Source organism: Lepisosteus oculatus, chromosome 10 (genome assembly GCF_040954835.1).
Source record: "Lepisosteus oculatus isolate fLepOcu1 chromosome 10, fLepOcu1.hap2, whole genome shotgun sequence".
NCBI classification, from domain to species: domain Eukaryota; kingdom Metazoa; phylum Chordata; class Actinopteri; order Semionotiformes; family Lepisosteidae; genus Lepisosteus; species Lepisosteus oculatus.
The window spans coordinates 33,269,624-33,296,209 of record NC_090705.1 but is presented as its reverse complement, the minus strand read 5'-3'; the positions used below and the strand labels follow the sequence as shown (position 1 = coordinate 33,296,209).

At 38.2% G+C, this 26,586-nt stretch overlaps 2 protein-coding genes and 1 long non-coding RNA gene across 7 annotated transcripts in view; 1 reads left to right on the top strand and 2 right to left on the bottom strand.

Moving 5' to 3' along the window:
- Positions 1–16,753, bottom strand: part of LOC107078611 (uncharacterized) — a 39,066-nt gene extending 22,313 nt beyond the window's left edge. Inside the window, exons 1-3 of one of the 2 annotated variants that reach the window (XR_001479565.2) lie at positions 16,518–16,753; positions 16,174–16,205; positions 10,174–10,235 (exon numbers count right to left, since the gene is read on the bottom strand). This is a non-coding gene — a long non-coding RNA (uncharacterized lncRNA). Of the gene's footprint in view, positions 1–10,173; positions 10,236–16,173; positions 16,243–16,517 lie in introns of those variants that run through there. The other variant, XR_001479564.2, reaches the window with a different exon arrangement.
- On the top strand, positions 2,675–22,191 carry slc39a4 (solute carrier family 39 member 4). 2 transcript variants are annotated; one of them, XM_015357359.2, is made up of 12 exons: positions 2,675–2,778; positions 12,084–12,374; positions 13,582–13,792; positions 14,096–14,217; positions 15,392–15,566; positions 15,777–15,949; positions 17,033–17,191; positions 17,460–17,555; positions 17,999–18,053; positions 18,306–18,458; positions 19,116–19,303; positions 19,980–22,191. In XM_015357359.2, the coding sequence occupies exons 1-12, from the start codon at positions 2,743–2,745 to the stop codon at positions 20,106–20,108; spliced, it is 1,788 nt and encodes a 595-aa protein (XP_015212845.1). In that variant the 5' UTR covers positions 2,675–2,742; the 3' UTR covers positions 20,109–22,191. The 2 variants fall into 2 exon arrangements, with proteins under 2 accessions (XP_015212845.1, XP_015212841.1); XM_015357355.2 differs by lacking the exon at positions 2,675–2,778 and adding an exon at positions 9,657–10,154.
- An 826-nt stretch (positions 22,192–23,017) lies between these two features.
- mroh1 (maestro heat-like repeat family member 1) overlaps positions 23,018–26,586 on the bottom strand; it is a 42,052-nt gene continuing 38,483 nt past the window's right edge. For all 3 annotated transcript variants that reach the window (XM_015357481.2, XM_006635840.3, XM_015357482.2), the window contains one exon: positions 23,018–25,437. In XM_015357481.2, the coding sequence (XP_015212967.2) occupies positions 25,355–25,437 (83 nt within the window). In that variant the 3' untranslated portion in view covers positions 23,018–25,354. The remainder of the gene's footprint in view (positions 25,438–26,586) is intronic.

Here is a 26,586-nt window from a genome sequence, read left to right as displayed (position 1 = left end):
ACACACAACCTACTCCACAGATTCAAAGTAATAAGAAACAAAAAGAAAGAACTAGTGTACTTACATGGGACCTACATAAACACAGAGACAGTACAGTATAGTTTTCAACTTCAACAACAACAATTAGAATAATACCCGAACTAAGATGATGTACGGTTTCCTTTCTTCCTTAATATTGTTAATCAAACCAGTTTTCAAAGTTCTCTTAATTGGTTACCACACTAAACGTATTTGCTGATAATAAATATCTCCTGCTTGTTCCTTGAGACACCTACAGTATAACCACATTCTAGGTAAATTACTGTCATTCCAATCTGGGCACCTGGCTAAATTATCAAGTATTTGGTGTTTACCTAGGGCTTTGACCTACAGTATGTAGGGGCTGGGGTCTGAATAGTAATTCCACAGATGCACATTTACCTACGGCAACTGCAAAGATTTTGAGTTTGTTTCTAATACAGTTAAGCATAATATAGTATGTACAGTATGAAGGCAGCATTGTGGTGCAGTGATTAGCACTGAATCCTTACAGCACTGGGCTCTGTGTTCAATTCCTGGGGAGCTAGTCTGGAGATTGTATGTTCTGCCTATGCATGTCTTTCTTCTGGGTGCTCCAGTTGCCTCCCTCAGGGAGGAAAAAAGACATATTGGAAAATTGGGCCTGGTGTGAGTGTCAATGCTAATCGCTGTGCTGCCCCCACTATAAATGTTTTCTAGAAAAAAATATACCTCTTTATTCACTGCCATTGTTTGTAATTTCCTGCAATGTAAATAATACATACTGTATACATATACAAAGTAAATAATCTCAAAGGAAGCTAACCTTTTTTCTTTTGCAAATCAGAGGGTCAATTTCTTCATTTAGGAAGGTATTGATGCAGATGTTATAGGAAGAGAGGGAAATAGAGAAATATTAGGAAAAGGTAGGAGATAGAAGTAAAGAGAATACAAGAAAGGGTAGGGTGTGTCACAGGGAGACTAAATGGATTGAAATCTGGGGAACAGATTTTGATGGAAGTCTAAAATTTATAATATAGAAATGAATAGGAGGATTAGTCTATAAATTGATATGTTACCTATTATGAAAAGTATTAAATGTCAAACCACGGTCAATGAGTGCAATATTTCTTTATAGCATTTTTGTGGCTACTTATTAACTTCTTTAGAACATCTTGAAAATATTTAATTTTTATTGCTATCAAGTTCTTTTTTTATTGCTGTAACTTGCACAGCGTGTTGGTACACTTCCAAAGATGCAAACGGCACTTGATTCCTATCCTGCCACCGAGTAAAAGCCTTTTGCCAGAAGTACTGCCAGTGTCAGTTCAATAGCTGCCCAATACAACCTCTCCTGCCAGGTTATACACACTGTAGCTATTTCAATCTGTCATAAAACATTATATAGCAAAAGATTAAAAAAAATGCACCACCTTCTCTAGGCAGGCACTTCTGTGGTAGAATTAAATGGTTCTGGTTTATACAGTAGGTGTGGCAAAATTATTTATACAGACTTCTATTGATAATAGAATAGAGGTCTTCTCCCTTTGTTAACCTTACCCAATTTAACCTAATCTGAGATGTTATAAACAACATATTATTCAGAGAGCTTTGGCTGTTTGAGAGTTGTTGGATGTGTTCGGGAATTCTGAAAACAGTCACTTTTCATGTGAAACAAGTAATTTTAAAATAAAGTGTAAAAGCCTCCTTATCAGAGAGAGCCTGGAGAAAAAGCCTGCAGAATGCAGCACACCTGGACTAATTGTATCATTAGCACTCAGAGGAAACGAGATTCCACAGGATGGAAAGGAACTGATCAAATAGGCTCTGTGTGGGTGTGGCCACTCCTTTGGGCCAATTAAGAGATCTATATGAACAACGAGGACAGCGGTTCCCAATACAGGTCCTGGTGATCTGCATATCTGCTGGCTTTCATTCCATCCAACCTTAATTACTGTAGATAATTGAAGCTTTACTTGATCTAAGAAGTTGCTTCGATTAAATAGTTTGTTTCTAGTCACAAGTTTGGGATTTTATTTCACTTACAAGATGCAATGGCTAAGGCTCCAATATCTTTAAGAGCTAGGAACAAACAGTTCACATTAAACTTATTACTACTATTATTAAGTCAAATGAAGGATTTGATTGTGTGACTGAGGGCTGGAACAAAAACCAACAGGTGTGTGGGTAACCAGGACCAGGGTTGAGAACCACTGAGCTAGGAGTAAAGGGGTGTGGGTCTTTGTTTAGGCTTTAGTCTTAGGGGTGAGAGCTCCAGAGGAAGATCTCATAAGTAAAAGACTGAGCTGGATTACAGGCCTGTAGGACTAGGCAGAATGAGGGATGCTTGAGAAAATATCACTTAAGCTGAGGAGGAATCACAGGTGTTGGACAGATAGGTGTGTTAACTCTGCAAAAGACCAATGAAGGTGAGAGAAACAGTGTAAAGATGTCCTGAAAGGCCTGAAGATGAGGGAGGGACATCCTCCATTTCTAAGGTGTAGTAGTTCAGTTGCCAGGCTCGATGGAAAAGGAATAGGGCTGGCCAGCTGAGCCAGGGGTGATGAGAGATGTTACTACATGGAGGAGTAAGGTCGTGCCTGGCAAGGTAACAGCATACCTTCTCCCACAGCTGAGGGAAGGGAGTCTAGACAACAGATACTCTGTTTTTACCATGCAGCAGACAAGTGAGCGGTCTTGAAGAGCGTGAGAGAAGAACTCGCAGCTGCAGTTCCAGGAGTGCGAATGCTCATTTCTAGAGAGGCGTCTCTACATCAGATGGTAAGTTACTGCTTGTGAGTGAAGATCTGGTGCTTGCTAAAACAAAGGAGCAAGTATTTGAGTGCAAGTGAGCATTTTGGTGAACTTTATGATTGGGCAACACAGAGGGAGTCTAACTGAGGGGTGGGGTGGAGCGGTGGCTCTGTGGCTAAGGATCTGTGCCTGTGGCTAGAAGGTTACCGGTTCAAATCCCGCAGGCGGTGGAGGAATCCTATTCTGTTGGGGCCCCTCAGCAAGACCCCAACTGCTCCAGGGGCGCCGTACAATGGTAGACCCTGTGCTCTGACACCAGGCTTCTCTCCCTGTCTGTGTGTCTCATGGAGAGCAAGCTAGGGTATGCGAAAAGATAATTCCTAATGCAAGAAATTGTAAAGGGTTAATAAAGTGATGTTAACCTAATACTCCAGAGACTGGTGACTAATGCAGTGAAGAGCTACTGTAATGTGAAGGAATAAGACTGTACAGACCTTTGATCGTGAGAAAAGAGTGCTGAGATCCCAAAGTGGGTTTGAAAGATGAATGTCAGGTCACTTAAATTATGGAAAAAATGAAAGTGACACCGTTGGAGAAGAGATAAGGGTAGTGTGTGTGTCAGCAGTTGTCACACTTGTTTAAAAACTCAATGCATGCTTTAAGATGTGTAGTCAAAAGATGTGATTTTATGGATTTTAGTAGAAGGCTGACTTGCACACCCTTTTTATTTTAAAATATTTTAAACAATAAGCAAACCACAAATTATAGAAGTATTTGTGCAATATAGCAGAACTTCTCTAGAAAGGGAAGAAAAGCACAACACAAGCTTTTAAAAATCATTATGCTGTGTTGGATTACAGAATGCTAGTTTTACATAGTGGAGGGGAGACCCCATTACCTGTAAAGAACTTTGATTGGAGTGCCCAGAAAAGTGCTATATAAGTACAGTATAAGGAATTATTATTATATGTGTGGCTGCTGCTAATGTCAATGAGAAGCATTTTTCAGTTCCAAAAAGTTAAAATGATTTAATTCCTTTTCACTTAATTATAATTGCACTTACTACTACTTATTAGATTGTATATTTTATTCTTTGGGTAGATCTCAATTTCCTACTGTATTTTAATAAAGAAGTACTTGAGATTCTGAAGATGGTTAACATTTAAAGAGGTTACACTGAGTGTTTTTATCCTATCGTAGAAGAGTTGAGTTACTTTTTAAGAAAAAATTATAAAAAATATCACAGCTTTTTTTGTTTGGGGATCACAAAGGGGTATAAGGGGTAGGTTGGCCCAGGTTGGGTATTATGCTACCATGGTTAATTTCAATCTACTTTGTGGGAAAAGTGTCCTTAACAGGTAGAAGATAGACTGATGCTCACAAGAGAGACCCTCCAGGTGATACCACTAGTTGCACTGTTCCAAGATCAAATCAAAGAGGGTGATAAATCCAGCAAAGAAAACATACTGTACAGTATATCAAGCAGGTAACGGAGGCAACCAATGTCTATTTATCAACTGATAATAGAAATGGGCGGAGGGCAGTGGTTCTTTGTCTAAGGATCTGTGGCTGTGGCTGGAAGGTTGCTGGTTCAAATCCTGCAGCTGGCAGAGGAATCCTACTCCGTTGGGCCCCTGAGCAATGTCCTTAACCCCAACTGCTCCAGGTGTGCTGTACAACAGCTGACCCTGCGCTCTGACCCCAGGCTTCTCTCCCTGTCTATGTATGTGAAAAGATGAATTCCTAATGCAAGAAATTGTATGGGGCTAATAAAGTGATGTTATGTTAAAAATGTTTGAAGAACAGAGAAATGACACAAGGTAGAATTGTAATCTGTGTATTTCAATAGCTTCACGATTTGTGACACAGGGTTTCTAAAACTGAAAGATAAACTGTGCAATTCCATTTTGGGAGAATCTGAATTTTAAGAAGCTCTATCTTCTCTCACTAGAAAACCCCTTTGACGGATCCAGGGAAATGATTTGCCAGGTTTTGACCTAATAAGATGTGCACTGACTTTTAGCATTTGCCTGAAAAACAATCAAAGCCTTTTGCTCAGGGGCTAAAAATGTCTGGATTTTGAAATGTAGTTCATTTTGCACATTGGCTTTAAAGCAGTAGTCACAGTATGTAGACAACAGCTGCTTGACAAAGACAAAGTTAGATCATTTTAAAGTGTAATTGGGTTCACTTTCATCCTTACAGCTTCAGTATGAAACAGATCTGGGATGAATATTGGAATGGTCACAGTGTCAGATGCTCTGACCTAAGCTCATTTTCAAAAGGAGTCAGGAGCTACTCCAAGTGTGATATATAGTATGACAGAGAAGGAGAAGTAAAAATGTGCCTTGTGGTTGAAAAGGAAGTCTGAACAGGTATTCTGGTAGAAATCTGTTCTTTCATTACAGGAATGTGCTTCCTGTACATTTACCAAACTACATTGGTCCTAAAATCTGGTTGGAAACAGGGGACACATTTTGCTGTAATTTCACTTTAAATCTTTTCCCAGTAATATTATCCTCTAGTTAGCCATCATAAGGGGGTAGTGTAAGACTGCCTGTTATTGGTTTCCATTACAGCTACATTTAAGCTGAAAGGGATCTCAGCTCATAACTGAAAGACTGTGATTGTTACACCGTCTCTCACTCTCAGACCAAACACTAGAAGTATTTAACAACAATTGCAGTGAGGGCTGGATATTCCACATTCCTCATTCCTTGCTTTTTGGGTTGTGGTGTTAAGGCAAGGCTGCAGGTACAGAGAGCTCCTACCACAACACATACTTTAGCTAATCGTGGCGTGTATCCATAGATGCTTATAAAGATTTTATTTAGCGTGATGGAAAGGCTAAAGTTGTGTAAGACTGAATGAAGAACTGTAATCAATAGATATTGAAAATGTAAACTAAAGACGGATAAAGAAACAACTGAAAATCAAGGCAGTCTTATTCCGATCAAGACTCTACATGCTGATGTTTGATGCAAGTCTTTGCTGAAATGAGGACGGTATTAAATGCATCCACAGCACAAAGACTTGGCACTTATTTTCAAAAGTACATTGTTTCATACAGTATGCCCATTACTGTTCTCCAATGTCAGCACATTCTGTTCTCTGATATTAAGAACAGAACGCAGAAAGAAATCTATACCAGAGGCTGTGAAACTGTGTAGTTCTTATAATAAAGGTGATAAAGCAGCTTTTTCTTGCTGGATGTACAGTGAGGAGATATACCCTTTCTTGAAAATCCTGCTATACTGTTCATGAATACATATTAAAGGGAACTGTTCTTGAAAGGAATAGACCAAACATAAACTTTGAAAGGGATGTGACCAAGGAGACTTTCAGAATGGATAAGAAAGAAAATAATGTGACTTATCCGGACTCATTATAAAGACTCGGAGCACTCTCCACGTCCTTTAAAACATTTTGGTTGCCAAATGAACTCAACTAAACTCTAAAGTTTTTGCTTGTGCTTAATACTGCAATAACTCCTGCCAGTTACAATCCCCCTCTATGAATTGGCTTCATTACTCTGCTCTCCTCCCCACTGATAGCTGATGTGTGGTGTGTGGTGAGCTAGTAGTTCTGGTGCACTATGGCTGCCGTCATATCATCCAGGTGGATGCTGCACATTGGTGGTGGTGGAGGGGAGTCCCCATTACCTGTAAAGCGCTTTGAGTGGATTGTCCAGAAAAAGCGCTATATAAGTGTAATTATCTGTAGACTTTTGTAGGATATTCCTTTGAGCCAGGGACTGATACAAGTTTAGCATAACATTCCTAGATCCCTAGATCCACAGTGTGTACTATTAACTCTTATATAGCTGTATCCTAATATTTTTATACTTACAATTTCTCTAAATTGTGTTGGACATAGAACTGATGTCTCCATAAATACTGCAGTCATTTTCACAAGTTACTCTTTCATTAGAGTTTTCTATCTTATGCTTAAATGGTGCACAGATAGTAAAAATACACTGTTTTTCTGCTACTCCTCCCCTTTTGAATTTGGCAAATTGCACTAGTTTACAACCTATACCACAATCTGAATCATTGGTGTACTGTATATTAGGATGAGCAATATGAATCCCTGTAGTACTGTGCTACTTACACTCCTTATTTGTACTCTCAGAGTGGAATAAACATTTACCTGCTCCTTTTCACCCTACACATGATGACGCAGCTACCTACTCAAACGTCTTTGTCTATAATTACTTGGTTCAGTTTTGCCACCTTTTTAAATAAAATTTCCATTTTGAAACATGAAAAGAAAAAAATCTTTAGCCACTATCGGAAGTATTTTGTTAATTGCCAAGTATTTTTGTTAAACACCATTAATTTCTAGAGATTTATTTTAAATTCATCCAGTACCTGTAACACGACTTGTCTCGTCTTTGTTTTGAAAGACGATGCTCTCTGCAGTCATGTTGCCAACATTTCCAATGACCAACTCTTTTTACACATACAGTAGATACACAAAATAGCGGCCAACTGTCCGTGACGGTTTATGGAGTTTATTTAATGAAAGTTCGGGAGGGATGACAACAACCTCGCTCAATCATTCCCAGCTGTCAGTGATTAGCAATCACTCCCTTCGTCCTTCCTCCACCAAACGCTGTAAATACAGTACCAAATGCGATATCTCCCTCCCTCGCATGCAACTTTTGCATCCCACCTCCACCCCAACTCCACCTCTGCAGCGACCCCTTGGTCACCCTGCGTGGGGGTCCTGGCCTCCTCGGCCTATGGCCAGGGGGTCGGCCCTCAGCCAAGTGTGTTAAGCCAAACACTCGCTCCACAATAGTTAATTACGCTTTGATTTGGGGCGCTTTTTCATTCCTCGTGAACCAGTCATTGTATTCTTCTGTTCCAGGTGCAGGTGGATCTAGAGGACTCAATCCCCCAAAGTGAAATATTATTTCAGTTTGGTTAGATTTCAGAATATGATAGAGGAACGAAATATGTTGACCATATTTTGAGTGAAATATTATTTCAGTTAGGTTAGATTGCAGAATATGATAGAGGAACGAAATATGTTGACCATATTTTGAGTGACTCGTCTAGCTGAGGGTGTGCCAGCCCAGCCATGAGATTAAGGCTTGCCTAAACTTCCCTTGACTATTGTGAGAACTACGCTTAAGAGTTCCTGCAAGGATGCAGGTAGGGTGGTGGGAGGGGTGTGAGTGAGATTTGAGATGTGACATTTGGGATGCGCGATTTATATACACACTGCAGGCAAGTGGAAATGTGCGAAATTAGGATTTAACCTGCAGGACTTCATTTAATATAAATCTTTGTTTTTGTTTTTTTCATTTTGCTGTCAGTTTTTGAGTTAAATATTCATCTAATAAATTCACCATGCCCTTGCATCATCTAAGCATTTTCTATTCCTATCCCTCAGACACTTCATTTACTTTTCCTTTCCTGCTGTAATACTTAAAAAGTTTGTTTTAGCTCCCATTGTATTATATTCCTGCTTTTTCCTGTATTCTGGAGAATTTAAATTTTATAAATGGCTTTCTTCTTATATCTTTCTTATTTATATATTAAAGAAGCTGGACTACAGCTTTATTAGCTTTAGATTTACTCATTTATCTTGTCCAGTCCACTTGAAAACCACAATAATTCAAAGTTTTGATGTAGGCCAAGATTGGGATTTAGTACAGTTTCCAAATATATTTGAAAACACCATATGATGATCACAGTTTTCTAATGAGTCTGTCACCTGTGTGGTACTTATTTTTATCTAGAAAAGACCAGATCAATGCTGATATTTCCCCTAATAGGTGCTCTTTCATGGCTATTAACCATGTGTATTTTCAGTTTCTGACTCAAATTAAATCCCCCATGATAACAGCTTTTACTTACAAACATGCTAATGATTTAATTATATGGGTTTAATTATAATTGATATCTGAAATATGCACAAAAGTAGCTTACCCTATTAAACATTAGATCTTTGCAACATTACAATTAAACAATATTTTATGTAACTTCCAAAGCTTTTACAGGCACAGTACCCAGACTGGTTGATTCTATCGGAATTGAATTCTATTGAAATTGGAATGAAACAGTATAGGGACTGTAAATATTTACATATTGAGTAAATACACGAGTGCAATACTGCAATCATATGTGACAGCTTAGTCACGCTCTGCATATAACTAGTTGCTTGCTTTTCAAACCTTGCAATTGCTAAAACAATGATATCTTCACACTGTGGTAATTCAACAGTAAACATCTACAGTCTGGATGCTGACATCTCCTTCCCAAGACTTATTGCAAATAGAGGCAACACAAGAAAGGTACTGTACACCAGAATTTTTTTTACTGTACTGATATATATTAAAACCATCGGATGCCTATGTAAGACAATAGTAGATCATGATAAGTTATTCTGCTCAGTGCTTTCAGACTCATCTAATAGTCTCATAAATAATGGCAGAAGTTATTCTGTTCTTTATAATAACAATTCATGGCTCACACTGCAAGAAACCTTTTGACCATGCTTTTGTTTTTATTAAACATACATAAAAAATTAAAAAAGTAAATAACATTTTTATTCTCAAGAAGATGCCTTCTTTGTTTTAGAATTCTTCATTAATGAAACAACATGAATCCGTTTCAACACTAGTTCTAATTTGTCATTCCCCTTCAAGCATATACGAGAGTAACTACATCACTAATAAAATATGGGTTGTTTTGATATCAGTTCCAGTGAGAATACAGTAAGTCTGCAGAAAACAACCACAAACAAAAAGAACCTTAATCTGCTGTCCGACCAGCAATATGAATAAGCACATTGAATGGGTATTGTATTTAAAGAATGTAGCGAGGGGAGAATAGTTCACATTTTTTTTTATTTGACTAAGACTGGCTTGGAAGAGCATTAGTCATTGAAGACCGAACAAAATAGTTGTAGGGTCTCATTTCATAATCTAGGTGAAGTTTTGCAGACCTTTCAGTTTTATGGAACAGAGAAGAAGCATAAAGCTTCCTCTGAGCCAATCACATGAGAGTGAGGAAGAAAGGGAGAGAGAATACTTGTTGGAGATTAGATATACAGAAGTATAAGATTCAGTAAAGGGACAAAAACGGTCTCAGAAGGACCCAGAATTCCATCCTAAATTCATTGGAGGGCACCTTTCTTCATCACATTTGGTCTTCTTTTGCCCCAAAACCTTCATATCAATGGCTTTACTACAGGTGGTTTTCCCATTTTTTCTGTGGTTTCTTGTTTCTTTGGACATGTACAGTGGTGAGCAGTCCTCTAGAAAAGAGGTTTTTGTGAAGGTGGTGGACCTGTTGTCAACCGGAGAAGCCTACTTGAACGAGAATGCTGTTCACTCCTTTTTAAATATCTTGAAGAAACGTGTGCAATGCTCTGATGTGTCGTGTGAAAAGGTAAACTATTTTTACTCACTTCAGCTCCTTCTAGTCGGTTGCAGAGAGGTCGAGGTCCAAATCGCCAGCCAGCTTCTTTGCCTCGAAGGGTAGATAGTGCACACTTCAGAACAGATTTTTAAAGACTTCTGCTTACAATAACCTGACATTTTTATAGAAAATCCCTTGCAACCAGTCATTCCAAACAGTGAGACTTTAAGCCATCTCTTAACAGTCAGATCCTATAGCAACATCTTGAAATGTTGTGAGAAAAAAAACTGTGCTAAGCCCAAAACATGGTATATTTTTTAAATAAAACTACCGTACTTTTTTAAATATTGCCGAAGAAGCCTGAGTTTCCATTGTATTCTATAAAGAAAAGAAAACATTTTAAAAAATGAAGAAAGACTGCATATTGAAGGCTGTTGAATTTGTGAAAATGATAAAAATGGACAAAATATTCCTAATTTTTTATTAAACACTCTTCTATTACTGCTTTGGATTGATGTTGCTAAGTACTGTATGTATCCTCTGCATTGAAACATAAATGTATTTTAATTATGTATTAAACCTAAAAATGTAATTGGGGAAAAAAATCCCTCCATTTTATAGAACTTTGTATATTTTTGTTTTCCTAATTTTAAACAGGAGTATGTTATATATTATTGTGTTATACGTATTGAGACTGATGTTACATTATAAATACAGTTAGGTGAAAATTTGTGAGGACAAACTATTAGTTAAAATGTTTTCAATGTTAAAATTAACACTTAAACCACAGTCTTAATTTTCCATGAAAGGTGTGCTAGATATCTTAGATATCTACAGTAGTATCTTGTTGCAAAATGAAAAATGTGAACGTCAGAGGTTGATACCCATGATGAACTGGCATACTGCACTGGTGTACTTTCTCATACCTAATACTTCACTTTATACAAAAATGGATTACTAACCTCTTAAAACAAGATCCACTACTGTGACTTCATGTCTGACATCTTAAATGATCATGAATAATAATCAATATCATACACTCTTTCACTCATGCTCAGTTTTGCTCTCAGTGTGGTATTCATCTCCAGTTGCTCTGATCAAACACATGATCATTTTAGTTAACACACAATTTCACAATAAGATGGCTAAAGTTTTTTTTAACCTGACTTTAAAGGCATCCACAAAGAATAGCTGTAGGAAATATGTAGGAAAGAGATGATGTTTACAAACATTGAAACATGATTCAGAAAGTATGGAGACAGTAAGATTCATTGGATCAAACATCCAGATATATCCAGACTGTTCTATTTTCCTCATATTTTGTTCCCCCTGCTATTTGGGTCATTGTAGAGTTAACCAAAATCCTTTTTGGGTTTGAATAATATATAATATTGGCAGAATAATATTTAACTAAAGAATTGACTTTATAATTCCTTCCCAGCCGGACTACAAAACATTAGCTAAAAATTACCCTAGACTGGCCATGAACTCCAATGCAGGTATGAAGTATGTATTGATTTTACGTAATCAGAAAAGCATTGTTTGGACAGTCCAGGATATAGCAATTTGTCAATACTCCCACATCCAGGCAACTAATGAACATTTTATTTCTCATACTACTGAATGGCTTGACTGCTCAGTGAATGGAATACTGACAAATATGGAGGCACTTCACTTACTGTGGAGCTCAAATCATGAATATTATTACAAAAAAAACGTTTTTCATATTTAAAAATACAAAAAAATAGAAATAAGCAATTATCTTTCTTAAACATGCCTATTGGGGGTTACAATTGGAGAGCTGATATTGAATTTCATCTACTGTATAGTGATAGTAAATAACCATATGAAATGTAGTAAAGTGCTTAATGATTTGTCCAAGGTAGGAGAATAGCAACCTGAAAATAGTGATTTAATGCTATTTTTTTCCCCAATTGTTTTATTTCTGTTTGCCTCCAGTGTCTTTCTCCTGCTGATCTGGCTCAGCTTTATCCTGGCTTTTCAACAGCCAGTAGATTGGACAGTGAAGGGTTTTTCAAGGTCGCGCCTGGGTTGTGCTTCTACATGAGCGATCCAGCTGAAGCGTGTGCTGCTGTGAAGGAAAACCAGTGGCAGAGGGAAACCGAGGCGTTCGTGCAGGGCATTAAAGCTAAAGGCAACCAAGGAGATGGTTTTGACCTCAGTCCTGTTGAGTTAGATCACATGCTCCATAAAATTGAAAGGCATTGCCTTGCAATGGGCAAAGATCAGGTAAGTACAGTGCTGATTCAGTGCATTACACAGAAAACTTCCAGCTAAAGGCCTTGAACTGCCTGCAGCATTCCGCTGAGAACTACTGTATGCACGTTCTCTAGATTTGTGCGTTACCTGTACTGTATGTGTGATTTGATTTGCTTATATTGCAACAACAGGCTTATCCATACCCTGAATATTTTTAATCTGTCCTCCCTAACTACTCAGCTGTGGTTTCTCCCTCAAGCCATGTTCTGCTTATATATTTGGTTGTATAAAACATGAACGTAACAAATGAAGTAGGCATGTTGGCGGCAGGATTGAGCTCTCAAGGTACTCTCCAGATACAACAATGTGCACACAGGGGAAAAGGTTTGAAAATGTCTTTACTGAAGACCGAATGTATTTCTTTGCTGGAACCTGTATTATTTAAACACCTTGTCTAAGGTAACACATCTGAATGGCTTGTCTTTTTAATATGGATCTCGTCCAAGAGAAGGAGAAAGCCTTCTCAGAAGTATTGTTTTCACATAAATGTGACGATGAGTCCAAATTACAAACTGGGAGAATTAAAGGTCACTCCTTCTTCATTCCCAGGTATGAATATGTCAGTCATAGTAGATCAAAATATTGAAGTCATGGCCAGGAGGGTTCATGTTGGTGGAAAAGTACATGATACAGCTTGGAAATATATATTTTTTATTTGACTATTGACCCACTAGCAGTACAGTTATTAACCTACTGAATAACATAAAATCCCAGTGGTGTAAAATATTTCCACAGTTTCATTGTAGGAAAAAAAATGCTTTCTCCATAGCAAATCAAAAAGAACTGTGATTCGATCATGTTTTACCAATGATGAAAACTAGGCCTTCACTTTCTTGGTAGTAGCAGTCTAGATTTGCATCACAATCCACTTTCTGTACCCAGATTAAAGAAATGACAGGCTGGAGCACACTGAAGTGGACACATTTCCTTTTTCTAAATTTCACTTTTTCAGATATACAGGTATGTTCAATTGAATGTGCCCCACACACTGAATATATTAGTCTTCACCAGCTGTCATTTACACAGATGAAAGCAAGCAAGTGAGCAAAATACACATCCATTGAGAATAGCTGACTTTGTTTGGTTTGTTGATAATAGACTTAACTGAAATTGAAAGGAGACAGGGTGGAATCTTTTGTAATTTGAGCTCAAACTAATCTACTGCTAATGTCTGTAGGACTGTTTCACGGGACGTCTTATTCTCAAGGAAAGCAATGTGTCTTCGACTGACAAATTCCTACATGGAATTGAGACAGTCTTTGGAAGCATTGTTTACCACAAACTCAGAGGGGATTGCATGAGCGTCCGTGTGTTGCCAGAAGCTCAATATTTCCTGGATTACATTTTCCATCACTTTCAGAATGGATCTGACATCATGACACTGGAAGGTAAAACATCTCAGAAAAGTGCTGTTCTCTGTGTACCACTGCTGGAATTAAGTTTACAAAGTTACAAACTTACAGGTACTGTATTATGCTGCCTGAATAAATTAGGATAAAGTTTGTTTCTTGGTATGATAATCCTGGTAGTTTCATGGCAGCATAAAAACTGATTTGTAAAGCTTTAGATGTGACATAAGGTTAAATATACATGGAATATTAAAATACTGGGGAGCTTTGCATGTAGGATGTGACGGAGTTCATTTTCATAGCACTAATGGTTGTTGCACATGCTGTAATGTCTCCCTATAGATTTGACACATCTCATGCTTGAGCTCGATCTGGGAATCTCCAGAAACGGCAACGGAGACCATGAACATCAGCTGAAGCAGAGTCGCTCTGAAGTTCATCAAGGAAATGGCAGCTTTGACTCGGTACTTACTGTAACAGGGTGTCATGTGTTGTTAGACATTGGTTGACCTGCTGCACTGAATGTGCCCCTGAACACTTAACTGTTCAGATATAATGATTTTGCTTAAGCCTGGATTGAATCCATGCTACCACTGGGTCTTAAGGTAACATGCATGTGTAAAGCTTCATTTATTACTGGCCCTTCTGATTTTCAGTATTGGTCAGTATTTAGTGTGGCTTTTCCTCCAAAATGACAGCTTTTCTTTCTTTCTTAATAGAACCTTCTTAAAAGCAATATCTGTTTCAGACCCTTAAAGTAAATGGCATGTCAGTGTTACTGTAAATGATTAAATGATACTCGATGTGACATGCATCCATAGTCTCCTCTCTGGTTTTATTATAAAAAGATAATGATGTGTTTTTCTCAATTGTTGTGCCATTTTTAAATGTTCTAGCCTAGCCTAGAGTCTAGCCTCTTCTTTTTTGGCTTTGTCGTCCACATCACTCAAACTGTCACTAGAACTGAAGGCTAAGGAGCAATCGTCTCTGATGTCCTTCCGGCTTTGCATTACGTGATCAGGAGAGGCCTCAGAATGCTTTTGACATTCATTTCACTTCATTTTGTATGTTTAGTCCTTGATTGAACAATTACTGGTTTTAAGTTTTAACCTACAAACTCATTGTGAGGCTGTCAATCAAATCGCTTCTGGCCGACTAAATGTGAGTTACGTATTTCCAGACATCTCTTAATGTTCTGAGAGCAAGAATGAAATAGCTGTGTGTGGACATTATTATGGGTTTTGAATTTTGGTGTTTTCCTCTAGCCTTACTACTCCCCTGTATTTATTTCAACTGATCCCACTGTAACTTTTACATAGGTATTAATAGCACAGTTGATGTATTGTCAAAGGTCTTTACATCTTTTAACAAAGTTCAGGGAATATTTAGTTTCTCATTTTATTGACCCTTGAAAGGCTTTTCTTCTGCTTGTTCCATTATCTTCAGGCTTATCCTTGGAAAATCGCACACAATGTTAAAGATGCAAATGGTTTTGCAGTGACGTATTCGTGAAATTGTCATTTTGCTTCACTTTGGAATGGGGGCATATCTGACATTATTCTTAAGTGGTCTCTTAACTGACCTGTGAGAAGTTAGAACTCTGGCAGCTAAAGTTGTGGTTTGGTGTCATTTTTTCAGATGTGTTTCTCAGCCAAAGAGATATTGGAAATTTATCATGTTAATAGCAGCTCTGAAATCTCAGCCGCCCAATTTACACAGCTAAGCCCAGCTCTCATCCAGCAGTTGCTCAGCCAAGCATGTACCCAGATACCTGACCATTCGAACGCCAATGGAGACCTTAGCGTTATCGAAAGTAAGTGCGTGTCTTTTCTCTTGGAGTGTTGTTGAAAATGTCTTGGTATAATGTAATTTATACCAAAAGATTGAGGCTCTGCAGGCAGGTTAAAATCTTGTATTCATTGGTTATGGTACATTTACTGTATGGATGGCCCATAAAAACAATACCTTTTATTTAAAGCAACAATGACTGGTTCATTAAACCAATTCTATGCTTACCTTTCAGGGTACATTTATGCATCTATTGCAACTTTGGTGATTTGTCTGTTTGCGCTTTTTGGGATTGTGGTTCTGCTGTGCAGCTCCTGCAGTCAGGCCTACCAACACATCATCCAGTTCTGCATCAGCCTGGCTGTGGGCTCTCTCACTGGGGATGCTATACTGCATCTCATGCCTCAGGTAGAGAACCCAATCGGTTACCTTGTACTGCAGAACTTTGTTACAATGTTACATATAGTACAGACAGAAATTTCAAAGTTTCTTTCATAGTATGGGCTAATAGAAAAATGTATTTTTTATATTGTTTCAAGTGGCTATCTCGGCTTTAAAGTGCACAGGAAGAGAGAAGCACACACCTTAGGCACAGTAATGCCTTGTGAAATTGTGATTAAAGTTGTACTCACCAGCTTTTCAGTTTGTAAGAGGGTCAATGATGCTATCCAAATAAAACAGAAAAACAAGGAATTAACATAACATACGGGCTAGTAAAAGGACATACACAAACACTAAGGCACAAATTAACAGTGATCGTACAATAGTGCTATTGCTCGACACTATAACAAATAGTGCTGAGCCTATAACAAAAAGTAAAATAAGTAACTCATCAGCAGAATACACATAATAAATGCAGTGTAAACGTTTATAAGCACTATAAAATGCTGAAATGATCTTTAGGCAGATTTTAGTAATGTCAATAGGCTTTAGCTTATTATGGCTGGATGCTAACCCTTCTTATTTGGAGACTTACAGTTCAAAGCCTTTGAATGCAATAGAGTAAAGGTAAGGTAGTTTAGTAGCACATCAGACGTTCTGCTGCTGTTCAGATCATTGCAGATGTGAGTTCCACACCACAGATATTAGGTAAATATCAAGTTTCAGTTTTATAGTAAACCAGTTTTGTAGTTTCATAATGTTGTAGGATAGTCATCTTTTCCTCTAATTTTTGCATTGTGATACACCAATAGCCAGCAATTGGAGTGAATATTCAATTGGAGTGACTTGACTGGTAGACTGATGCTTCTAACTGAACATTCAAGAGATTGACATTCAAATATTTCTGCGACTTTTGGAGCATCTACTTTCACCCCAAAAGATGAATGTGTTAGTGAGGCTCCCTTTGCTAAGTCCTTTGGGATAGCCATCCTCTGGTAAATACAGCGATGATGTTAATATGACACCATTCAACTGACGATTTTGTACAAGCTAATAGATCCACAGATGACAGGACATTGAGTTTCTGTATTCTTCTGTTTGGCTGTGCAGATTCTTGGTCTTCATGTACACTCAGACGGGGAGCACCATGATTCTGGAGACAGCACAAATTACATCTGGAAACTGGTTCTGCTCCTCGGGGGAATCTACTTTTTCTTCCTGATGGAAACTCTTTTCTCCATCATGATCCAAGAAGATACACAGCAGTCCGTATGTGTTGTGCACCACTAATCTAAATCTATCCACCCATAACTACAGTATCTGACCGTCTTCTTATCATCTCTGTTAAACTACAATGCCATTGGTGGAACCAAGATAATGTGATAACATGGTTTCTTTCTACGAATAATTATTATGCTGTACTGTATAACCCCCTGTGTTCTGTAAGGAGTAATCATTAACACCAAAGTTGGCAAGACTGCCAATGTATTAAATGGTTGTGAATGATAAATGCTGTGTGTTGTGTTTCTGTTTGCAGGAGGGATTGGATACCCACCACTGTGATCATGGAACAGTTTTGCAAGTCTACCATAATGAAAGAAAGAGCCATCAGTCCTCTTCACAAGCTGACTTGGTAAGAGGTGGTTTCCCTTCAGGTTATGTACTGTACAGTACATTCTGTGGCAACAGACGGCTTCTAATACAGTTCTATCTCTGCCGCACCGCAAAACCAAAAGATATTTTGGACTCTGATTTTAAAAAGTAAAAAAAAAATATGATTAATGGAAATATTAAATAAGAATCTAAGTTCAATTTCTGTCAGAGTGCTTTTTCTCTGAAAAACTAATAGCGCAGGTCAGTTGTTTTCAGCCAACGCACAGCTCAATGGTGTGCAGACAGTACATGATTCATCTGGTATTAACAATTCATGTGCCCATGGTTCTTTCGTCGAATGCAAAAGTGGGAAATTTTGTATCAAGTTTCAGTGTGGGCGGAAAATAGAGTCAGAATAAAATATTCAGGGAAAAACATAAATCAATAAAACTGGAATTAACATTACTATTTCTCCTGAACTAGGTTAAACAAGAAAAGACAGAAAAATCCATTCTAGCCACAGAGTACAGCAGCAGAGGTAAGATTAGTGGTGCTTGAGCAAGGTCTTACTACTTGTTCCGAGGGTGGTAACTATGGTTTAATTTTTAGTGGATATTTTGCTCATTTACAATTATGTCATTTGAACAACATCATAGTAAGGAACTGTGCCTTACAACAATATTGCCATTTCTCATATATTATTCTAATGTAATAACAAGAAAAATATTGGCAGCCGCGTGACTGGTTTTCAGTACATCTGGTTTGTTGTTCATTATATTTCCTCACCCAGAGAATCGCTTACTCCCCTACATGATCACAATTGGCGATGGGATCCACAACTTCGCTGATGGCCTTGCAATTGGAGCCGCTTTCTCTGTTTCGTGGAAATCAGGGCTTGCCACCTCCCTGGCTGTGCTCTGCCATGAAATCCCTCATGAGCTGGGTAAGTCTGTGGTCAGGGCTTCCTTGAGCTGGGTGTTTACAGCTCTACATCAGGTATATGAAAACCAATGTATTTAATTCCACTGTATTAGCATCAATGCCTTGCAGTGCTGAGGCCCTGGTTTCAATTCCCTGACCTGGGGTGCTATCTGTGAGGTGTTTTTATGTTCTCGTGGTTCTCCCCCAGGTGTACCACTTTCCTCCCACAGTCCAAAGACATGTTGATAAGTTAAATGGCCTCTGGAAAAACAGGTTCCGGTGTGAGTGTGTGTGTTCGTCTTTACCCGCCGTGTGGTGGACTGGTGTGCCATCTAGGACATACCCTGCTTTGTGCCTGTTGTTTGGCGGTAATAGGCTATAGTTTCCCTGTGACCCTGTCTTGGATAAAACGGTTCAAAAATGGATGGAGTTCCACTTAAATATTTAAAGATGTTTTTTTTTGGGGGGGGGAAAGCTATAAAATGCATCAGAGCCTCAAATCTTCATCTGTGTTTTTGAATAAATGCCCCTTGAAAGCAAAACTACTTTACAATTTAAATCATATACAACACTGTGAGTGTTTCTATTTGTATTTTGTTGGCCCTGCTCACCTTGAGAGTGCTTAGGTTTGAGCACAAAGCAGAAACATATTTCAGCTCGGATATTTGTTTTTTCTTAGGTGACTTTGCTGTTCTCCTCCATTGCGGAGTGTCTGTAAAGAGAGCTCTCCTGCTGAACTTGGGCAGTGCCCTGACATCCTTCATTGGACTCTACATCGCCCTGTCAGTCGCCACCAACCCATCAGCCAAGGACTGGATTTCTGCATTCACTGCTGGTCTCTTTCTTTATGTGGCTCTTGCAGATATGGTAAGTCTAAGGATTTCATTTTGTATTCCTACTGCAACGTTGTACACTATACTGCATGGGAAGTATTTTAGAAGATTAGTGAAGTCGTGAGACTGGAGATGAAACTGTGTAGGACAGTTACCAGTTATCATACCAGTAGTTCAGGTGGGTAGCTGCGTCAGCATGCGTAGGCTGCAAAGGAACAAGAAATAGGTTTATTCCATGCTGGAAAAAAAAGAAAAAAGAAAACGCAGCGTTTCAGCCGTGGAGCCTTCATCAAGTGTGAGAAAGACAAGGCAGTAGGCAAAGGTAATGAAGCAGGAGAACAAAGGATGGGAGGGAGGAGGAGTGAGAGGCGGGAGCAGGGGACAGAAAGAGAGGCCAATCAAGATGTGTGAAGTCAGAATAGGTGTAGAGAGGTGTGAAATGAAACTTCCAATGGGGAAAATTTAGAAGGAAAGTAGTCTGTCGTTAAGAGAAGGGGGAAGGTGTGATCCTAGCTGCAGGATAATTTGGGTTTCTGCAGTCTTTCTGACGTATGAGTCCGGAAAACCGTCTTTGAGAACACAGACGGAGAGATTAGAGTGGTCATGGCCATAAGTGGCCATCATACCAGTAGTACCACTTATTCACGGATTTCTGTGCTCAGTGCTTCAGAGTAACATGCTTCCCCATTCCGTATTTTGTTTCTCCTCAGCTGCCTACCATGATGCACGTGAAGAGTAGGAGCCCCTTGTTTGTTTTTTTCCTTCATAATCTGGGACTGATGGTCGGATGGGGAATCTTGCTACTCCTCTCTTTCTATGAGGATAACATTGGCTTTTAAAGACTCCAGCAAAACAGGGGACTTCTGGCACATGTGACAGGCAAAGGGTAAACTGCATAAAGGTTTAAATGCATTCTACAAAATGTAGCGTCTACACCCACTTTTTATATTTTCAAAACAGCCCAGCAATGTTGATACCACCAATGACCACATTTAAATGCACTTGTTTTTGCCTCCAAATGATACCTGTTTACATGTAGCATGAATTATTTTTACAGAGTCTTTCACTTACAATCACGGAGCATCACCCCCCATGTGTTTTGTGCATTCCCTTTCATATTTTCCGGTGATGCGCTTCACTTTTTAACACCTTTCTCAACATAGAAACAAAGAAAATATATTTACTTGGAGTAAGTCAAATAGGCTAAAGCTTCTTGGAGTTACTGATCACGTCTTGGTCTTGCAGAAACCAGAAACATTATCTGTAAATGTTAGGAAAAGGAAACTTCAAAATAAAAAATAAAATAAAATTAACAGCTGCAATGTACATGTAACGATATGTACTTTATACAGAGTTTGAGAAATGTTATACAGTGTAAGTATTGTTTTACAAGATAAAACACTTTGGGGAAAAATGAGCAAAATTACATTTTTAATGTTCCTTTTAAACCCCCTCAAGGAATAATGTGGCATTATTATGCACACCAAATGCTTGCCTGAAAGTTTTCTTTAGTATCTTTAGTCCAAAGAACTGCATAATAATCTTATCGTGTCTCCCAGCTTTACCTGTATTGCCATGTTGTAGTGTATTGGTTTATATGGGGGCATCAGGAGATATGAGCTTAAAGTTCATGTCAAAGACATCTTTGTAAAGATAAAATCAATGCAATCAAAGGCAAAGGAAGAAAGCTAAGACAACAACATTATCACAGCAATGCTAAGATGAAACAAGACTCTCTCACAAAACCCTTTAGGGCAGGCTGGCTAGGAGTCCAGTTCTCAAGCTATTAAAAAACTGAATTGCTTCTTCTAGAGGAAGGGTCACACTTAGAGCTGTGACATTTTAAATCAAACAAGACCTGCACAAAAAGAAGGAGGTGAAAGCCGACAACACCCTTTAATAATCCAAAGTTCAATGTTTGTTTCGGGATTTCTTTTCAACGTCATGCCACATTAAAGTTAAAATTAAAATATCAGTAATTAAATATTTAAATATTTATATGCACTTAGTCTTGGTACATCTCTCAGTATATTTGCTCTGTACAGTAGATGGTTTGACTTGCAGGAAAAATTCCTACTTAGACAATTTATGATTTAGAGATTGTCTAGTAGTAGCATATACTTGTATAGTACATTTTCTTCATCATTAAACCTTCTGTTCTTATTGATCATTTATTAGTTTCTCAGACTAAAATGTGCATTAAGTCCAAGAATTACCATTCTGAACTATGTTAGAATATGTGATAACACTGCTAGATGGTCGTGACTTTTATTTTGATGTCAAGAAATTTATTTCTCCTGTTTTATAGAAACTGTTTTTGAATTATGTGGCATTTAAGAATGGTAGACTATAGACAATTTCTATTTTACATTATTTATCCTTGTTCTCCAAGTGTCTGAGTTCTTATGGGTTGATCATGCTTTGTTTACCATAGAACAGTTCTTACTCCTGGTCCTGAAGTTAGCAAGTTCAGGTGACAGGGTACCGTATAAAGTTCTATGGGCTGAAGTTGTTTGAAATAATGCACTTTAACTACGATATTTTTTTAACCAAGTGAAGAAAAGACTAAACCAGCACACAGATCAGTTAGAGGCACTAATTTGCACTTTTGATTAAAAGAAAACAGCAGACACTGGTCCAGGATTGAGCATTACTATTTTGGACCATGCTGAAATGGTTGTTTACAGCTATGAGTAAAATGTTTATATTTGAAACTTAAATTTTGGACAGAACTATAGCGCTAAATGTTTTGTTGTTCTAAAACGGAAAGTGAAAATATTTTAATACAATATGACAGAACAAGTGGAAATTTAAAAAAAAAAATCACCCAAACTTGCACAATACTGTATGTTTATACACAAAAAAGCAAATGCTTCTGATCCAAATGCCAAAAAATAAAGGAATTACTTCTTGCAAGTTCAACAGTGCCAATGTATTTTATTTTCTTTCTTAAGTCATAATTAATTGATAGTAATATGGGACTATCTACGTCAGTGCTCTTCTGTTAAAGTAGAACAAATCTGAAAAATACTGGTTTACTTAGTGTCCAGTTACAATCTTAGTTTCTACATATTTATTTACAATTGTACTCAGTTTCAGTCTCTTCAAGCACAATGGTGTGTTGACTCCATAATTATGGTATAACAAACATACAGTTTGAAAATTGTGGACCTATCACTTCTCACACCTGAAATGAATTCCTTGAGGTTAAACCTTTTCAGAATGCACAAGAATGAAAACACTAGTAAGCAGGTCTTAGTGTTAAATTTACCTATATAGCCTGACATAAATTACACAGACGAATGCTGAGGAGGCAAAACTTTCCTCCTGTGCCACAACACCAGAACAAAAATTAAACAAAAGCAAACACTGAAGAATGTTATAAAAGGCGTTTGTGGAATGATTTTTAATGAGTGGGGATCTTAAAGTTACAGAATCACTGTAGTGTGTATATATTCATAAAGTGTGAAATATACAATACTTCTTCACAATGTAACACGTGCACAGGACATTGCAGTAATCTAGACTTCCTCTGATTTTGAAAGTTGTCGTTTCCTGCTGATGTCAGTGGAAAAACAGCTGTTTATGAAGTAGTTTCTTTTGCATAGTTAACACACTTATACAGTACATTGCCACCATATGTATTACTATGCCCCTATTAGAGGGAGCTTAGTAATAGGTATGGAGGCAATGAGGACATACAGATTTTGAAATAATCAATGGAAAACGACTGCAGACTACACCCAAGTTAACTGTATGCATTTAATAGTTTTGAACAAAATTTGTATCGTATGCAGTTCTGAGGCATTCAGTACAATTCTTAAATCACACATACAGACACTCAAGTGCACCGTGTAGCACATACAAGCAACACAATGATAAAATATTGCACATTTCTTTGAAGTGATATCTTTGTATGACAACCCAATCAACCAGGTCTACAATGCACTTAAGAAGAAAACCTTGTAGATGTTTTAAGGGGTAAAATCATAATCTTAAGATTAACTGAACTTTCGACACTTTTCAGAAGTTATTTCAGAAACTGTGGTAATGGTGTTAAATATGTTCAAGTTAGATAATGCTAACCCAACAAAGCATATAACACATTTCATGTGCTAATAATGTTTTAGCCATAACTGTACCTGATGACCTGACGTACCAGTTGATTCCTTTATATCTGGTTTTATAAAACCCTCCCCGCTTTATTTCATGGTAAAATAAAACTAAAAAAGCACGTCTACGCTATAAAGCAAGCCCATCATAGCCATACTGGACCAGTTTTGGAATGCCAGCAATTCTGACCATGTTTGAACAGTCTCTGGCTCGTGGGGACCAACCTATGGTTTGGCTGCAACACTCAGGAATGCAAAGATATGACATTTTAAGGGCTCTTCTGGAACAGAATAAATGGCAGTTGTTCTTTATCTTAAAACCAATAGCTGCAACCTTCCAGCATAAATACAATTAAAGCTTAGTACAGATGTATCTAAATGGGTTGTCATTCCACTGAGATTCTACTCATGCATGAAATGTGTGTTTTGTAACATTTATTATGAATTTAACCACCTTGTAAAGGTTATTATGCAAAGAGATTGATTTTTCGCACAGTAGGCTACTATTTAGTGGAAATAAAAGACTTTGAGTCTCCGTCATCATCACTTCCACAGTGAAATCAAAACTGACACCAATCTCACCTGAACTTGGAGCAAAGAGTTCAGTTCCGTTTCAGACGGAACCAGCACACCAAACACAGGGAAAAGAAACAAGTTTAAGGCGGTCAAAATGCAGCAATGGAATTCAACGGAAAAAAGAAAAATAAAATCAAACAAATTGACAAAAAAAGTGCCATTTTCATACTGTTGCTGCATTGTATATCCAAGATCAAATCAACATCTAAAGGTTCCCATGACTAAACCCTTTTGGTCATGTCGATTATTTAAAATGGTCTCTAGACTAGCACACCTCTGACAAAAAAGTTAAAAGGTCACAGATTCTCTCCTCTTGAAACAAGCAGACATGAGATACCAAAATACTTTGATTTGTACAAAAGCCAGATCATTCCCCACCGTGAAACATAATTAACACAATGCACAGCTGTGAACATTTAGAATACATACTTCTGATAAGAGATTGGTTTACAGCAGGTCAAGAATGCTACTTTTTAATTGTACCGACAGTAATGTCAGGGTTAGAGAAGCCCTGTTTCCTCTTCATTGAGCAAGAGCAAGGAGGCCTGCATGTGAGGCCGAAGACAAAGTACTGGTATTGACCAGAATACTGAACAATATGTATAATCACAACTACAGCCTTGTGGAGAGTGGAGCTACTATACATATAGAAAACGAGACTACCACTGAATAATGAACACCAGGACGGCCATTATGAGGACCAAATCTCCTCCACTACGGCTCTCCCTCTCTTAGTATGGCACTTTCTCAGCTGGCAATAGACTACAATTTGCTACCCCATGCACACGGAAGCTTGAGAAAGTCACCACAAATGAAATGTGAATGCTGTCACGGTGCTGTCACCAATTCTCACAGTGCTTGGAAAGGCTTCTAAATGAAGAAGTCCAAAAAAAGGCATCTGGCTTTATGTTTTCCTATACCATCTTCTTACAGTTATGAAGCTCGCTTCCATACTTCTGTTTTGTCAGTCACACAATGCCCCTTCCTCTTTTACTACTACTGGTTTTGACAACCTAAGCAGTTCTCCGGCTATTTTTAAGATTCAGTAGATGATGCATGATCTCATTCACTATCACAACACTCGTATTAGGTACTGCAGGTTTCTCTGTGGTGCTGAGATTAATAGCTCAGGCAGTTCAGCCCATCACCAGTTCAAAGGAATACAATTATATTTTCTGTCACCACAACCAGCTTAAAGCTCTGGGATAAAAAAAAAAAACAGTCACAGTATGACAAAATTATTTTCAAGGGGCAGGAATGATAATGTCCTTCCTATTTTGTTTGTAAAGACAGTCTTTGGTCACTATACTGAATGAGGGGCGATTTAAGTACGACGCGAACTTCTATCACTTTTTTTGTGAAGCAATGTTGCTCTTGAATCGGTGATCCTGTCGGTTTTAAAACTGATGGAAATGTCCCATGGCTTCTGCAGCTTTCGCACGAACCAAAGGCTCAGGGTCTTGAAGTAACTGAACCAGACCTGAAAGGAGAAGAAAGTAAAGTCAAGACCAATGCACTGTACTTATCTCCCTGGTAACCATGCAGAGTAACTGACAGACTCGGATCGAACGTTTCATCTTTGAAGGAGATCACAAATAGAATATGCATTCCCATTACAACAGTTTTTGATATTTTAATCGTTTAATTATGCATTTAAAACACTGCAGTTTTAAAATGTCCATAGTTTTAGTCCATCTAATTTCCAGCTGTGTAACATCATGTGATTTATTTGATCGTGCAGAATGAAAATACACCGTGAGTCATTAAGGAAACAGGCTCCTGTATGTCTTAAACAGTGAAGGCTTTCATACAGGCCTTGAGCACTGCTGTAATCATACAGCTGATTGGAATCTAAGCTATTTCACTGTCCAGGAGGTCCAAAACCACAGCACACACATGGCTAAGGTTTAGATGGCTTGAGTCAGCCAGGATGTCCTTTTCTTGTTTCTCATCCCCAGTGACTCACTCGGTGCACATGTGAGCGAACACTGAGCTATTCCTCCACCGGATGCAAAGTGTGTAGTGTAAAACTTCACACCTGCAAGATGTGCTGTCAGAAAATGGCGGAACGGTGTGCGAACTGCACTTTTTGGAAGAGAGACTGCACTCTCCTCATCTCCCCTGGTCTAACACCAAGGTTGAAGTGCTAAGGTCAACCTGGTCGCCAAAAGGCAGTCCTGAAGACCAGGGCATAAAATGATGGATGGGGATTCCACATTTAAAATTAAAAAGAACACTACAAAACCCAGCAATCAGCTCATTTAGCACAATATGCTCCTTTCTAAGTTTTAGTTAATTCAAATAAGATAAGATCACTTTATTAACCATATACAATTTCATTAGGAATTTGTCTTTCCGCATTCCCCAGCTTGCTCTCCATGAGACACACAGGCACACAGACGGGGAGAGAGAAGCTTGGGGTCAGAGAGCAGGGTCAGCCATTTATACATATGCAAAACCATATCTCCAGTTAACTCCAGTCCAACACTTTGGACCTGTCTACAGCACTGTTTACATGAAATCACTGGCTCTTGGCCAATGACAAGTAAATGACTGATGTTCTCGGAACCGGTCTTTGAAGGAGAGCAATATTTGCAATAGCTACATGACGCAAAAAGCAAACTTCGGA